The 15,091-nt window shown below is 31.6% G+C and overlaps 1 protein-coding gene across 1 annotated transcript in view; it reads right to left on the bottom strand.

Annotated features, from left to right (window-relative positions):
- The window catches only part of LOC127699841 (polypeptide N-acetylgalactosaminyltransferase 5-like), a 67,944-nt gene extending 63,270 nt beyond the window's left edge, over nt 1-4,674 (bottom strand). Inside the window, exon 1 of the mRNA XM_052203218.1 lies at nt 4,611-4,674. Within this exon, the coding sequence (XP_052059178.1) occupies nt 4,611-4,626 (16 nt within the window). The 5' untranslated portion in view covers nt 4,627-4,674. The remainder of the gene's footprint in view (nt 1-4,610) is intronic.
- Between the last annotated feature and the right edge of the window lie 10,417 nt (nt 4,675-15,091).

Consider the following 15,091-nt stretch of genomic DNA (forward strand, 5'->3'; position numbering starts at 1 on the left):
CCATTAGTAAGGGAGGTCCTGGGTAAGGGAGGTCCTATTCTTAACAGTAAGCGAACACTGAAAAGTCACAGGACAAAAAGTCACAGGACAGGAAGTGACAATTGTTTAAGTATGTAAGAGAAATATCTTGAAAAATTACTTTGTATTACATATATTCTTTTTACAGTTTATGAAATTGTTCATTAGCCTTGGTAAATGAAGATTTATTAAATTTTAATCATGCAAATGATATAATATTTCTTAGCACCATGAAGCTGTTTAGGTACCAATCCACTTTGATAGTTTGTTTACTAAACAATTATTTGTTCATTTAATACATTTGTTTACAGAGTTGGTTTATATATACAATAGTTCAAGATACATACAAAATATATTTTTTTAAATAAGTATTTTTTCTTTTTCAAAGAAAATAGTCTCAGAAACTGAATTGTGACCTTTCGTCTGTGACCTTTTGTCCACAAGCACGCATTATTTATGAGTAAAGTTGGAACAAAGGTCAATTTGGCTCTGATTCACAACAATTGTTCTCTTGTTAACATGACCTTTTTTGTCGACACGCGCTCGCCGTATCAGGCTAGAACAAACAATTGTAACGTAATGAATTGCATTTGATCCTAGTCCTAAGTTTAATTTTTGGTTGAATCAGTTGAACATCGAAGTGATCATCGATGTGTAATATTTGACACTGGACATTATTTTAGGAGCGATGCAATACAAATAATGTATTTCTATCAATCATTTACTTCAGTTAAAGACTTTTGAATGTAACAATATGGTACAAATCGATTTGATTTACTGAATTGTATATTTCTTTTTATCGAAATGAAAATATTATAAACTGCTCCCGGTTGATATAAATAAGAAGATGTGGTATGTGTGCCAAATAATCATCTCCATCTAAGTTACAAAGTATAAAACAATTATAGATTAAAAATACGGCCTCAACACGGAGCTTTGGCTCACACCGAACAGCAAGCTATAAGGGTCCCCAAAATGACTAGTGTAAAACAATTCAAAATGGAAAAACAAAGGTATGATCTATAAGTACAGTCATTTCGCTACGTTATTCTATAGCTTTTTGGTCAATTTCGAAAAAGCAAGTAAGCATCTCACTGTTTTTTAAATGAGAAGTAACGCTGGTGTTATAAAAAAAATCTGATACGAAACAGAAATATAAACCGTACACAAGATTTTATCTATCGTTGTTTGATATTTTTCTATATGATTTATTCTTGTATTAGTTCTTGCTAAAAAAAACTTGATGATAAAAAAAAAATCAAGAGAGGTATCGAAATCGGTCTTTATAGGTACCTAATGGTTTATAATGTTTTATTTGTCAATGTAATAATTTTACCCGGTAAATCCTTATATAAGATAAAACATGGAACTTTATTCATTTTACGTCCATAGATAAAACATTATAAGCGTTGCATGGGTAATTATTTAGATAGTTTATGACAACCCGTTTCGGTTGACTGCTTAGATAATCCGTTTATTGAAATGTAAATAACTTTCACCAAGCAACTGTCATCTGTATAATATTTAAAAATTTAAAGTAAATTAGATACTTAGAATATATTTTTCTTGACAAATTTTATATGGATCAGAACTATTATTTTACATTAGAAACAAAAAATGTTTAAGAAAATTTCAGAACATCTTTGGGATATATTACTTATCATTATATCTTTACGGGCGGAATGAATAAATACAGGACTACTTTATGTCAGAAAGCACGACTGCAAAGTTTTAATGACTAACACATTTCCCGGTTAAGACAATTAATCTTTTCTTATATAACCAATTAAATGTTAAAAATTCTATCGGGAAAAATTGAATTGTACGTTTGCATACTTTATTTAATGAAATAGATATACAGTATTACATTAAAAGACCACAAAAGAATATCCTCCTAGCTATGCCGATTTTATTCATAAGGGGAGTAACCCCTGATACACACAGATAAAGTGTCGCTCGTTTTATTTAAAATATTTAAAATCTTAACACGACTGAACACGATCTTACAGCAACTAAACAGATTTTTTACCTTTGGTCTTATTTTATCTGAACGTGATCTAATCAAGTCTTATTTGAACGCTAGAAGAATCTGTCTTGTTTATCTTGACCCGACTGATCTGACTGAACACGATATATCGGAACAGAGTCTGAAAGTCTAAACCGGTCTTAACGTTTTTCCCTAGCAGTAAATCAAGGCGATTAAGACTTGATCAGACCAAAATGACCGTTTCAGACTTAAATCTTGCTACTAGTGAAAGCAAACGTATTTCTGTATAACAAGCATTACACAATTTCTTTTACACACAATTATATACAATAATCAAAATGAACTCATTGAAACCACAATGAGACAAGAAAGTCTGGTATGGAACAGGCACTAATAAATCAAATTATATGCATTAGAGCATGTTTCTCCTCGTTTTGTAACCCAGTTATAACATGTACATGAATTCTAAATCGCACAATTTAAAACAAATATATACCGCTCGCTTCACTTGTAGAGCACTCGCCTCAAAAAAACTCATTTTCAAGAAAAAAATTAAATCAAAACAATTTCTTTCCCTCTCCCCATATTTTTTGGAGCTTTTGTCCGAAGAACTACAAATCATATTGATGTGGCCTAACATGGAGATATGATAATAGGAGTGGGCACGGTGTCTAATGCCCATATTTCTTGTTTCAAATGTTTTGAATATACATGTACATGTATGTGTATCTTAAATATTCATAAATGGTACCACCTTTGATAAATATCTAGTATAACGGAAAAAAAATTCACTTCTGTACTCGTGCTATGAATAACAAATCTATATATGTTTCTGTACTCCTAACAACAAAATTATTATATTTAAATTGACCTGTGTACGTTACTTTATTTAACGCCATTTTGACCTAGGTTGTGTGTCTTTTTATGTTGTAATGTTATACCACTGTTTCAGGTTAGGGTGAAGGTTGGCGCCTGTTGAAACGTTTAAACCCGCTGTAGTTGTATACACCTGTCCTAAGGTAAGAGCCTGTTGTTCAGTGGGTGTTGTTTGTTGGTGTGGTTCATATGTGTTTCTCGTTTCTCGTTTTTTATATAGATAAGACCGTTGGTTTTCCTGTTTGAATTGTTTCACACTAGTCTTTTTGGGACCCTTTATGGCTTGCTGTTCGGTGTGAGCCAAGGCTCAGGGTTGACTTTGACCTTTAATTGTCTACTTTTTACACATTGTGACTTGGATGGATAGTTGTCTCATTGGCACTCATACCACATCTTCTTATTTATAATAACTGCCTCGGTAGTCTTGTTGTAGCAGGCTCGCCTCGAGTGCGGGAGGTCGTGTGTTCGATCATCAGCTGGTTCAAATCAAAGATTGGCAGCATCTCTACTAAGCACGCGATATCTAGGAGTAAAAGCAAAGATTATTTGGTTTGGGTCATAATAATGTTTCCGGGTAGGGTGACATGTCTTCATGCGGACTTACCTTGTGAACTCGCACGTTGAAATGGATCAGCGTGTCGGTCTAGTAAAAAATCAGGTAGTTAGTCACCACTTCGGTGTTAACATGTATATCAATTATATGGTCATTTTTATATTTTATAAATTTACTGTTTGCAAAAATATAAATTATTCTAAATACTATATTTTCTCATCCCAGGCAGATAACCTAGCCGTATTTGGCACAACTTTTTGGAATTTTGGGTCATCAGTGCTCTTCATCTTTAGGCCTGGCACCTTTAATAACTATTAGCTTGTCGTAATGTTCTATTGTATTGTTTATTTGTGTGTTTCTCTGTCCTGTATGTTCTTCCATTTATTTGCATTGTAGTCCTGTCATGTAATGTTGTCATTTTAGTGTTATATTTAACATTGCCATTAAAGCGGAAGGTTTGGCTAGCAACAAAACCAGGTTCAACCAACAATTTTTTTTCTTAAAATGTCCTGTACCAAGTCAGGAAAATTGCTAATGTTATCTTATAGTTCGTTTCTGTGTGTGTTGCATTTTAGTGTTTCTGTTGTGTCTTTGTTCTCCTCTTATATTTGATGTATTTCCCTCAGTTTTAGTTTGTAACCCTGATTTGTTTTTTCTCAATCGATTTATGAATTTCGAACAGCGGTATACTACTGTTGCCTTTATTTATTCATATTCATCTTTGTTCCTGAATATGCATATTCAAACTGCATATGCAATGAACACTTATGGGCCAACATTCTGTTGATCCTTATATTCTAGCGTTGCGCAAAGTCGTGATCTTCTTCACTGCATTGGGAATAAAAAAATATTATCGTGCCGTTTTGTCTGCATAGCGCATCGAAGTTTTATAATCCTATTTTTATAATGTTGACTTATGAAACATGCACTTCATTGATGTATGCAGTTAAAATAAATTCGGCGAGTCTCTCAAATTTTTCATCAATAAAATATATAAAATACCATAAGTAAATGTACTTCAATAGATATAGCATATTTTGCCTGGAAATATTTGTACTTGGACGTTTTTCTCTTACCTGGCCCTACAGTCATTCTTTGTAATTTCTTATCTGGTCCTACAACCATTTCTATGTTATCTCTTACCTGGTCCTAAAGTCATATTATGTAATTTCTTACCTGGCCCTACAGCCATTCTTTGTAATCTTTCATCAGAATTACTATTTCCAATTCTTCTGTACTCCACTATTTTGTTCAATGTTAGATAATTATTAAAACAAGATATAATCACAATTATTAGTACTATACAACAGTAATTCCAAATTAGTTTCATTGGAAAAGAACCTAATTTAAGTGAAATGTTAATATTTCTCTTATTTTACAATTGAAGTCTTATTTTTAAGAAACAGAAATATTGTTATTTAATAAAACTGAAGAATATTGTTTGTGTTACTTTAAAAATCTATATCATAAAACGATTTGTCATAAAATGCACGTGTTACAATGATTTTATTTCCATTGAAAACTTATCTACAAGGACAAAATAAGTCTAGTGAATAAATGAATTGTCTTAATCTGATAGATTTTATAAATCAAACGCATAGCTACAGAGAAGACAATATGAAAATGATAACACATATTGAAATACACCATGTTATATTTTTGATAAGTTTTGGATTTTCAAATATTTTGGCCCCGAGCATCACTGAAGAGACATTTATTGTCGAAATGCGCATCTGGCGCAGAAAAATTGGTACCGTTAATGTTATTAATTATAATGTATAGTGTACAAAATACATGCATATATTTGTTAGTCAACCAAGAGGATTGACTTTCACAGAAATAAATTTAATAAATCTTGTTAGTTTTTCTAGTTCAATACAATTTCGTGTTGAATATACACTTAAATTTAATCATATTTACATTGTTATACAATATTGTGGTATTTTGTTCCTTTCATTCCTCAAAAAGCTTAATGATATAATATAAATAAATGATAATCTTCATCGATGTAAGCCAAGTCGCAAATGTGACACAATCTAACAGCTCTATCTGGCAAACATTTTATTTTACATAAGATAATGATATATCAAAAAGTAACACTGATAGACAGTGTTCAAAATTAAAATTGTGTTATGCAATACACTAATATAACACAACACCTTTTGCGAGTTGCTCATTTCTGAAGACCATCCTTGAATGAAATGATATTTTATTCTTCGCACAACACTTAATACAGCCCAACGTTTCTGAAATAAATTTGACCATGCAAGATCTTTTACATTCCAAGTCATAACAAAATCTCTTTATGTAGGAATATTGACAATTACAAATCAAGGCGACAGTAGTTTACCGATGAAGGTAAAAATCACTAACTGAGGGATTTGAACGAAATCCAAAAAGAGCGTTGACAGGGTTGTCTTCTGTATGGTATGTATCAAACTCCATGCGAATATATAATAAAAATAATTTTTGCTCTTTTTTCCTTCTTGTTAGTGACTCCAAAAAATTGATCAAGCGTGACTTGGCCTTTACTTAAATTGGGTATCTTTCTATTTCTCTATAAATCATGGAATTCGAGGGTGATGGTTTCAAACGACGAATATCTTTGCAGAAACGCGAATAGAATCATTCAAAAATAGTTGAATCCCCATATTTCACACAAATATGTAAATAAAGGACTAATAGCCTTGTTAAACATGTCCAGTTGTCAACAAATCATTTAATCTAGATTTCTTTTATTACAGCATACATTGCTTTAATTGCTTGAATATTTTCTGCTCAAAAGAAACAGGCCAATTCTAGAAAATATATCACCAAGATATAATTTCACAATTTCAATTTCATTTCTATCAAGATTATAAACATCAAGTTTCCGGGTTCAGTGAACACATAAACATTGTGTTGTTGCATAAGCAATAATCATATTTATAACAAAATTCAATATAATTTTTTTTTAAGTTTCCAAACGTAATAATTATGATCTCTAATGGCAGTTCAACATTATAATTATATTATTTTTTTCTGTATATTTAACATTTTTACAATTGTTTACATTATTAATATCATTGTCGGTACTATTCGATTGTCGCTTAATATTAGAGAATTCTCGATATCTGACTTTACTAACGTCATACATAAAGTATACGTGAGAAATCACAATTAAGACTATATTTGAGATTGAATTGTCTCCCTTTTTCCGAAAAAAATGACATATTAAAATGCATTCAGCTATAATTTCGCCATTATCTTCATATTTTTTCTTAATCTAATTATGATATTTGAATTAAGACAACATTGTTGTAGGGAAAAATGATTTTTTTAGTATTTAGTGATTCTAGTAACTTAAAATTATTGACCATTAAATCTCAAGAAAAATAATCGTAATTAATGGAAGCAAAGGAAGGTATAAAGAGCTGATATCCAGTTTAGGATTCAATAACTGGAGACACTGCTATACATCTGTTATACTTTGTTTAAAATGCCAAGGGTTAATAATTAAGTCAAAGCACATTATAATTATACTATTATAATTGAAATAAAAAATCTCAAAATACAAATATCATCTCACTTTGTTGACCGTCCATCCACGATATTCACACCAAAATAGGTTGTATCTCTAATTTAAAGTTGTGTTTGACGTATAGTTATCATAACAAGTATTTTGAAGGTTTTTTTCCCCGAAAAAACCTTCAGATATACCTTATAGTCAAGTCAGAATCAACATGTGTGAAATTATAGAAAATCAAATGATAAATATTTATGGTTGATACAAAACTTCACGCCAACATATAAATATGTCGTATATCTTATTTCAAGATAGATCTTGTTTGTTTATAGTCGTCAGTACATAATTAAGGCAATCTGAAATTAAGCCCGGAGTCTGGACTAAAGCTCCGTGATGAAGGCCATACGGTAACCAATAGTTGCTTAAAATCAACATTATTCCCCTTGGTAGTTAGTTATCTGATTGTTAATACTGTTAGACATCGACCATTCATCTTTTGTGGTTGAACAAAGGATTTTTTAAAAGTTTGATTCTTTATTGCTTCATATATACTTCATCAAATTGTCTGTGCGAAATAAAATGCCCCTCCGCACCAAATATTTAAAAACATAAAAAGATGGTTCGTTCCTTCTATGATCTTAACATTAGAAAGAAAATTAACGGAACATCTGAGTTGCTATCTCCTTGCCATATTGTATCAAACATCTCTTTAAACGAGTATCCACAGTAAGGTTGAACACATAAATAACGAAGTTATTTTTTGGGAAGAACTTCTTGCAAATACGTTTACGAAATATCGAATGAAATAAGTGTGGACACAGGCTAGCGTGGATAGTATCCAGCATATAAGAGAATTGCACGGTCAAACTCATAAGACCCAAACAAACTCGAACTTGATCTGGATTTTGTCATGGACATTTGCCAGCCAGACAATACCACCAGATAGACCACCAAAAAGACAGACATACAGACAAGACAACCAGACAGTCACACAAACAAGACCACCAGACAGACACACAAAAAAGACCACCAGACAGACACACAAACAAGACCACCAGACAGACAGACAGGACCACAAAACAGACAGACAGACAGACAGACAGTCAGGACCACCAGACAGAGAAATAAAACCAAACCACCAGACAGACAGACAGACAGACAGACAGACAGAAAAGACAGACAGACAGACAGACAAAATATTAAGACAGACAGACAAAACATTAAGACAGACAGACAGGCAAGATCTTAAAACAGACAGACAAGACCACCAGACAAACATACAGACAAGACCACCAGACAGACAGACAAACAAATATAATAAAGTCTCCTACAGCTCAACTTCACAGGTCAGGGACTTATATAACTAGTTATCACTAGATGAGTAACGATCTATATCAATCAACAAAATGTTTTATAGCTAATTAGGCACAAGTCCCATACAAATCAATATAGTTTAATTACCAATTAAACTTAACCCAAGTTAAACTTAATCAGCATATCTTTGCGTCTTGGCTTTAAACGCCATATATAAATATTTAACATAACGTTGCTATGAAATAAAGAGAAGAGCAAATATATTTGCTGGTTCCCGCAAGGTACATGAAATACTGTTGAGACCGAATATCTACAGATAAACCTTTTTCAACTGATTTTTACAGTTCGTTCTTATGTTGTACTATTACACCACTGTTCCAGGTTAGGGGAAGGGTTGGGACTCCGCTAACATGTTTAACCCCGCCACATTACGTACATATGTGCCTGTCCCAACTCAAGATCCTGTAATTCAGTGGTTGTCGTTTGGTGCCGTGTTACATACTTGTTTTTTGTTCATTTTTTTTGTACATTAATTAGGACGTTAGTTTTTTCGTTTGAATTGTAAAAAGTTTTACATTTGTCATTTTGGGGACTTCTATAGCTAACTATGCGGTATGGGCTTTGCTCATTGTTGAAGGCTCTACTGTAACCATTTTTTAAAATATCTGTGTCATTTGGCCTCCTGTGAAGAGTTGTCTCATTGGCAATCACACCACACCTTTTTTTATATCTACAGATCCTAGGTAAAATGAAGACACAATAAAGTATCAGATTACCTAAAATATCGACACCAGCAAGTCAGACATTTATTAGTCTTGCTTTGTTTAAAAAACACAAGAAAACCCAAAAAGTAACACCCGAACAGTTCTTGTATAAATCAATGATTTCAGTTCGACAAAATTTATTCATTCTTTTTAGCAAATGCAAATTTTAGTCTTTGGTTAAAATAAAATTGTATTTGAAAATTTAAATTGATGACCACACAATCAGTCATATCTATTCAAACAAAAGACAGACAGACGAGCACGACGCATATAGATTATTTTTTAAACCCGTTTATCACTATAACATTTAAAATTAAAACAAACTAAAGATAACAATGACGGAATAAGGCATAATAAAGGTGAATAAGCATTTTTTTTATATCAGAATACTCCTGTAAAATAATATAGAACATTTATAAAAATTTAGAACATTTATTAAGAAGATAGGTATTTGTCCATACACCTTTCCATTTTGTTTTCTAGAGGTCTAAGTCTGTAAAGGTGGTCTTGGTACGCTTGGTATGTGTCCCTAGCCATTTCCATGGCACCCTTTTTCTTTTGGGGTGGTTGAACTGCTTCCTCCTCATCCTCATCATCGGCAACAGGGATCGCTTGAAATCTGTTTGCTACGCCAGACGGTTCTTGAGGTTCTTCTTGCGATTCTTGCGGTTCTTCAACCTGGTCTTCTTGAGCGTCATCTTGTTCCAATGGCGTTCTTATCCTTGCAACTATATTTGCAACTTCACGATCCACCTCTTTACTGGCGTTGAGCTGCAAGTACAAAAAGAAAAATAAATATATGATATATTTTAACAAATAAAAATATATTAAATGAAAAACCCAAATTAAGATTGATGTAATAAATTGTTGATATGTTTGATGATCACCTTTTCTTTTGTTCTAAATGTGATGAAGTATAAAACTCTGAGCGGAGTAATCGATTTATTGAGTGTTTGATAGACAATTCCGATTGGTCAACTTAAATCTTTAAATTTCATTGTGAAGGATATATAATGTATCAAATGTCATGATGACCGGATAGAAATTTGCTGTTCACCTGTTGTTTTTTTTATTTATTGATTTAAATGTCAAATTGAAGGTTTTCATTTTTTTTTAAATTTATTATTTACGGAAGCCTTTTAGTACGGAAGCCTTTTAGGGCCAGGCTAATTTACTTTATTTAATTTGATATAACAAATTAATAATTTGATATAACAATATAACAAATTAATAATTTGATACAACAAATTAATAATTTCATACAACAAATTAATAATTTGATATAACAAATTAATAATTTGATATAATAAATTAATTATTTGATATGACAGATTATCAATTTGATAAAATAAATTACGATAATTTGATATAACAATTCATTCATTTAATTTATCAAATTATTAATTTAAAATAACAAATTGATTATTTGATATAACAAATTAACAATTTGAAATAACAAATTAATAATTTGATATACAAATAGTCTTCTCAAGTGCATTTTAGCGATAGACTCAAAGAAAGCAAGTCCATAAGTTATTGTGTTAGGCTTATTTCTTATTCAATTGGGGCTTGGCAGTCAAAGTCCCAGCGCAGTTTTAAAAAAGCTGGAAACTTATTCAAAACCGACTTATTCTTAACTTGCATGTCCGAAGTCATTCAGCAACCTTTAGCTTGAGCGTTTTTCGTCAATTGCAGCCTCTTCATATTCATTTTGTTTTTCGTTTCATCAATAAAATTAAGGCCATTGATTTTCTCATTTGTAATATCAAATGTTTAATTTGTTATATTGAATTGATAATTTGATAATTTGTTGTGTCAAATTGATAATTTGTTATATCAAATTGATAATCTGTTATAACAAATTGATAATCTGTTATAACAAATTGATAATCTGTTATAACAAATTGATAATCTGTTATATCAAATTGATAAATATAGATTATTACATCGTTACAAGTGGATTATCGGACTTATCCAATCGAGATACTATTAGTTAAAGTACCAATTCCATATCAGTCTTGAAAGTTCATAGCCCCGCAGAACAATTTAAGGCTTGTGTGATAGTATCTACTGTAATTTTCAGAAGATGAAAAACAATGCCTTTTATCAACCTTAAATTATTATGCATTTCGTATATGAATATCAATTAAAAATAGCGGACGCATGATTTCTTGGTGCCAATAAAGAGATATTGTCATGAAAACTTGTTTTAATTTACGAAATCCAGGTTTGCCTCAGAACGGAGAATAGAAGCCGAACACGTGAATTCAGTGCACGGTGGTAAACAATCTCCAATTACAATTTTTTATCACACGTGACCATGAAGTTATGCACTTATATATATTTTTTCGTTCATACTCTTATTATTATTTCCGTTTATAAACCGAACACCCCAAAATTAGGATTGGCGCACATACTGCTCTTTTAAGAACGTTTCAGATAATGATGAACAGGAGGAGGGGATGGCTAAAAGTCAATTTATTTGTTGAATATTTAAATCGATCATTTTTTGTTGGACTGAGCAGGCGTATTACTTTTGAAAATTTAAATGCATAATTTCATTTATTCTGTCTTTGTTAAAATAATTTTTTCCAGTTAGAATATATAATTTAATAATTGTCACCCCACTAAAATTAAAAAACAATCTCTTGCCGGGAGTCATGTTGTACAATGTAACATTTTTTTTTTGGTTTGTATTCTCCATACTCTAATTTCCAGTAAGCTTCTAGAATCCCTATACTTTTATTCCTGGAAAAAGCTTCACGGCAAATTCTATTATATTAATTTAAAGAAATAACATGTATTTAAATAATGTTAATTTGTTTTTGTCCTGAATATGCATGGGATATTTGCCAATGGACATATTTAAAAGGCTGGATGTGCTAAAAAATATCTTTATACTATAAATTTCATATAGCAGAAAATTTCCATTTCTATGAATTTACGGTATTTCAAGTGAAAAAACTTTTTTGAATTTTAACTCTTTCATATTGTAATGTTGCTTATTATATCGGGGTTGTTATGCTACTGATGAAGCAATTATAATTAATCATTTAAAATTATTTACATTTGTTAAAATATTCCCGAGTATGTGTATCTAATTTACACCCCAAGATATAGTTTTTATATAAAATGATAGATTTCTATAATTAAGGAGGGGGGTCTTTCAGCAATTTTATCATAGTTTATGGGAAATCATGACAAATGCAGGGTATCCAATTACATTTAACGACATTCTGGTGTAAGTAGTAATAAAATTTTGAAGTGTGGCTTAATTTTCGAGAAATTAAACATACACCAAATACGGTTATAATATTTTCACGCAATTTGATTTGAAATTTGAAATATGTATGGATAAATTCAAATAAAAAATACACTTAAGTTGTTAACATACCCTTTTCAAGTTTGCCCTTTTTGACGCTGGATCGGACTTTTGGGAATATCGGCTGTCCATAGCCCTAACCTCCTCGACTAGCCTCTTTAACTCCGGATTGCAAATTGTCATCCCATCTTTTGTAAGCTTCCTTACTTGGTCCGTCATTCTTCTTTTCAGTTTTTGGCCTTCTGTGCACCCGTACAACTCCATAGCAGCTTGCGGCAGTTTGTCACGCTGCCTCTCCACCTCCTCTAACACCAAACTCCAATTACATCTGGTTTTGGTGTAGGCTCTTAAGATTATAAGTTGTTCTATGAAGCTCACTTCAGTGTGGGATTTTCTGGTCGGAGTAGCCATGCTCTTAGTGGGTTCGAAACGAAATGGTCAAACCGACACGTGGAAAATAGGTAATATTGTCGCAAAGGTCCATCATTGGTCAGTACAGAAAAAAAAACAAAAATCGTCCGTGCATGGTTCGGGTCAAAGGTAAAACAAACTAGGTTTAAGTAAATGATAATTGAATTATTCCCCATATATATGGTTTCAATGCGCAAATATAATAGATTATTAAAAAAAATATTGTAAGATATTTTGTTAATTTTTTTCGAGTTATTTTTTTTTAATACAGACAAACCTATAGATGAATAGCATAGGTTTGCATGTAGAATTTCTTTGGCCTTCACTAATATACACATGTTCATCTATATGTATTTTGAAATTCCAATCCTTAAAAATGAACGAGAGAGATCAGGTCGTTTTTATTTGCTTACTGTACCTGCAGTACAGAATGATGTAATGCCACCTCCGCCAGTACCACCTTTTCAGTCGGAAAATGATTCATCTTTTTTTATGATTTTGAACATTCTTATAACATATCTCAGAAGTCTAAAGATGCCGTTACCGTTTTATAATTTTTCAATCAGAAATAGGATTTTAGAACACGAGGTTTCACTACCGCTATCTACTAACGATCCGTACAGAATTTTATCAGACAGACCTTTTGAATTTTGGATTGTTTCTGGGGAAACTGTGGAAACGTTTGAAAATTTATTAACTATTATTTCTCCGAGAGTAAGACATTTTCGTTATGGGAACAGTTTTATCAGTTTGAGAAATAGACTTTTAATGACATTGATGTGGTTACGGCAATACCCCACATATACCGTTTTATCATTGACTTTTGGTGTGAGCGTTTCCGCTGTTGGTAAAACTGTAAACAAAATGTGGATGATTCTTTGGGAAATTTTGGAGCCACAAATTACATTGCCAAGTGTTATCCAATGGAACCAAATGAGGGGTAACTGGCCAGAAATGCCGAATGTTATTGGAGCCATTGATGGTACATCCCACGAGATTTGGATTCCTTCTACAGAACCACAAGAAGAGTTCTATAGTGGCCATAGAAAATTCCATTGCATCCATACTCAGGTACTCTTTTGTAAATTTTAACATGTTTTCGATTGATCGGGATGTATGGACACACAAAAATATGTTTACCTTAAATATTGTTTTCGAGCGACCGATAAATATTTGATATTTTAAACACAGGCGCTTGTTGAGAGGACACTTCCCATTTTTATTTTCTGTGTTTATTTTTAATTTGAAATATATTTTCATTATTTACTTAGTTTTTACTTATTTTCGATTATTTAAAGTGTTCCAACTCACTTTTATGTGATTGAAATTTTTTTTAGGTTGCTCCGCTATTCCTATTGTTGAAAAAAACACACAAAATAAAAAAGGGGGGCGGTACTCCACATGCTCCTGTGATTTTTGTCTTTTTAAATGATCAAGTGATGAAGTTGAGGAAGTTTTGTACTTAACTTTCGATCTATTAATTACATTTTTCTTTATTCGTCAGATGATTTAATTTGCATCCGAAGATAATTATAGATTATCCATTAATATTAAATTAAACATCACAAACGCGGACCGCGAAGAGGACACCCATACACAGAACGTTACATGTACACCTTTGTTTCAAATTACGCGGCAAAATGCATATTGATATTGAACTTAACTTTATAATTGTGTATTTTTTCGTTTTTAGTTAAATTCCTTTTAATATTTAGTTTTTATAGGCAAAGTTAAGTTAATATATCTTATTGTTATCGACGATCGAGGCGCATGAATTGTATTATTTGTAAAATTAAGATCAAGATTGCCATATCTTTCAATGTTGAGTTTATTGAACTATATGATCTCATATGTTCAGAGAAATAAAAATTGAACAGCGTATCGCCGAAATTTGTGTATCATTGGTTTTAGAATCCAAATATTGATTTTCGTAACATAAAGCGTTCTTTAATCGACAGTTTTGAGAGCATGATACATTTGTAGACTTTTCACCAGTCGAAGACCTATATAAACATCTTTGGTTGATTTTTATCGCTGTTGTGATGTTGTCTTGCTGTCGTATTGTTGATTGATACACACGCACACACTTACATTTTTGAATCCGTCAACATGAAAATTGTGAATATAAAATCGATTAAAGAATTTAAAGTAGGAAATTAAAATACTAGTAATTTGCAAAAATACATTTTGATGGAATTGAAAATGGAAATCTTAGTTCTTCGCCTCTCTGTCTTTTTCACATATATATATCTAGCTATTTTGTTTTCTACTTTTTCAGATAGTTATTGATAACCAAAAAAATATATGCTATGTCCATTCCGGATTTCTTGGCCACAATAAC

This window comes from Mytilus californianus, unplaced genomic scaffold (assembly GCF_021869535.1).
Source record: "Mytilus californianus isolate M0D057914Y unplaced genomic scaffold, xbMytCali1.0.p SCAF_42, whole genome shotgun sequence".
Taxonomy (NCBI): Eukaryota; Metazoa; Mollusca; class Bivalvia; order Mytilida; family Mytilidae; genus Mytilus; species Mytilus californianus.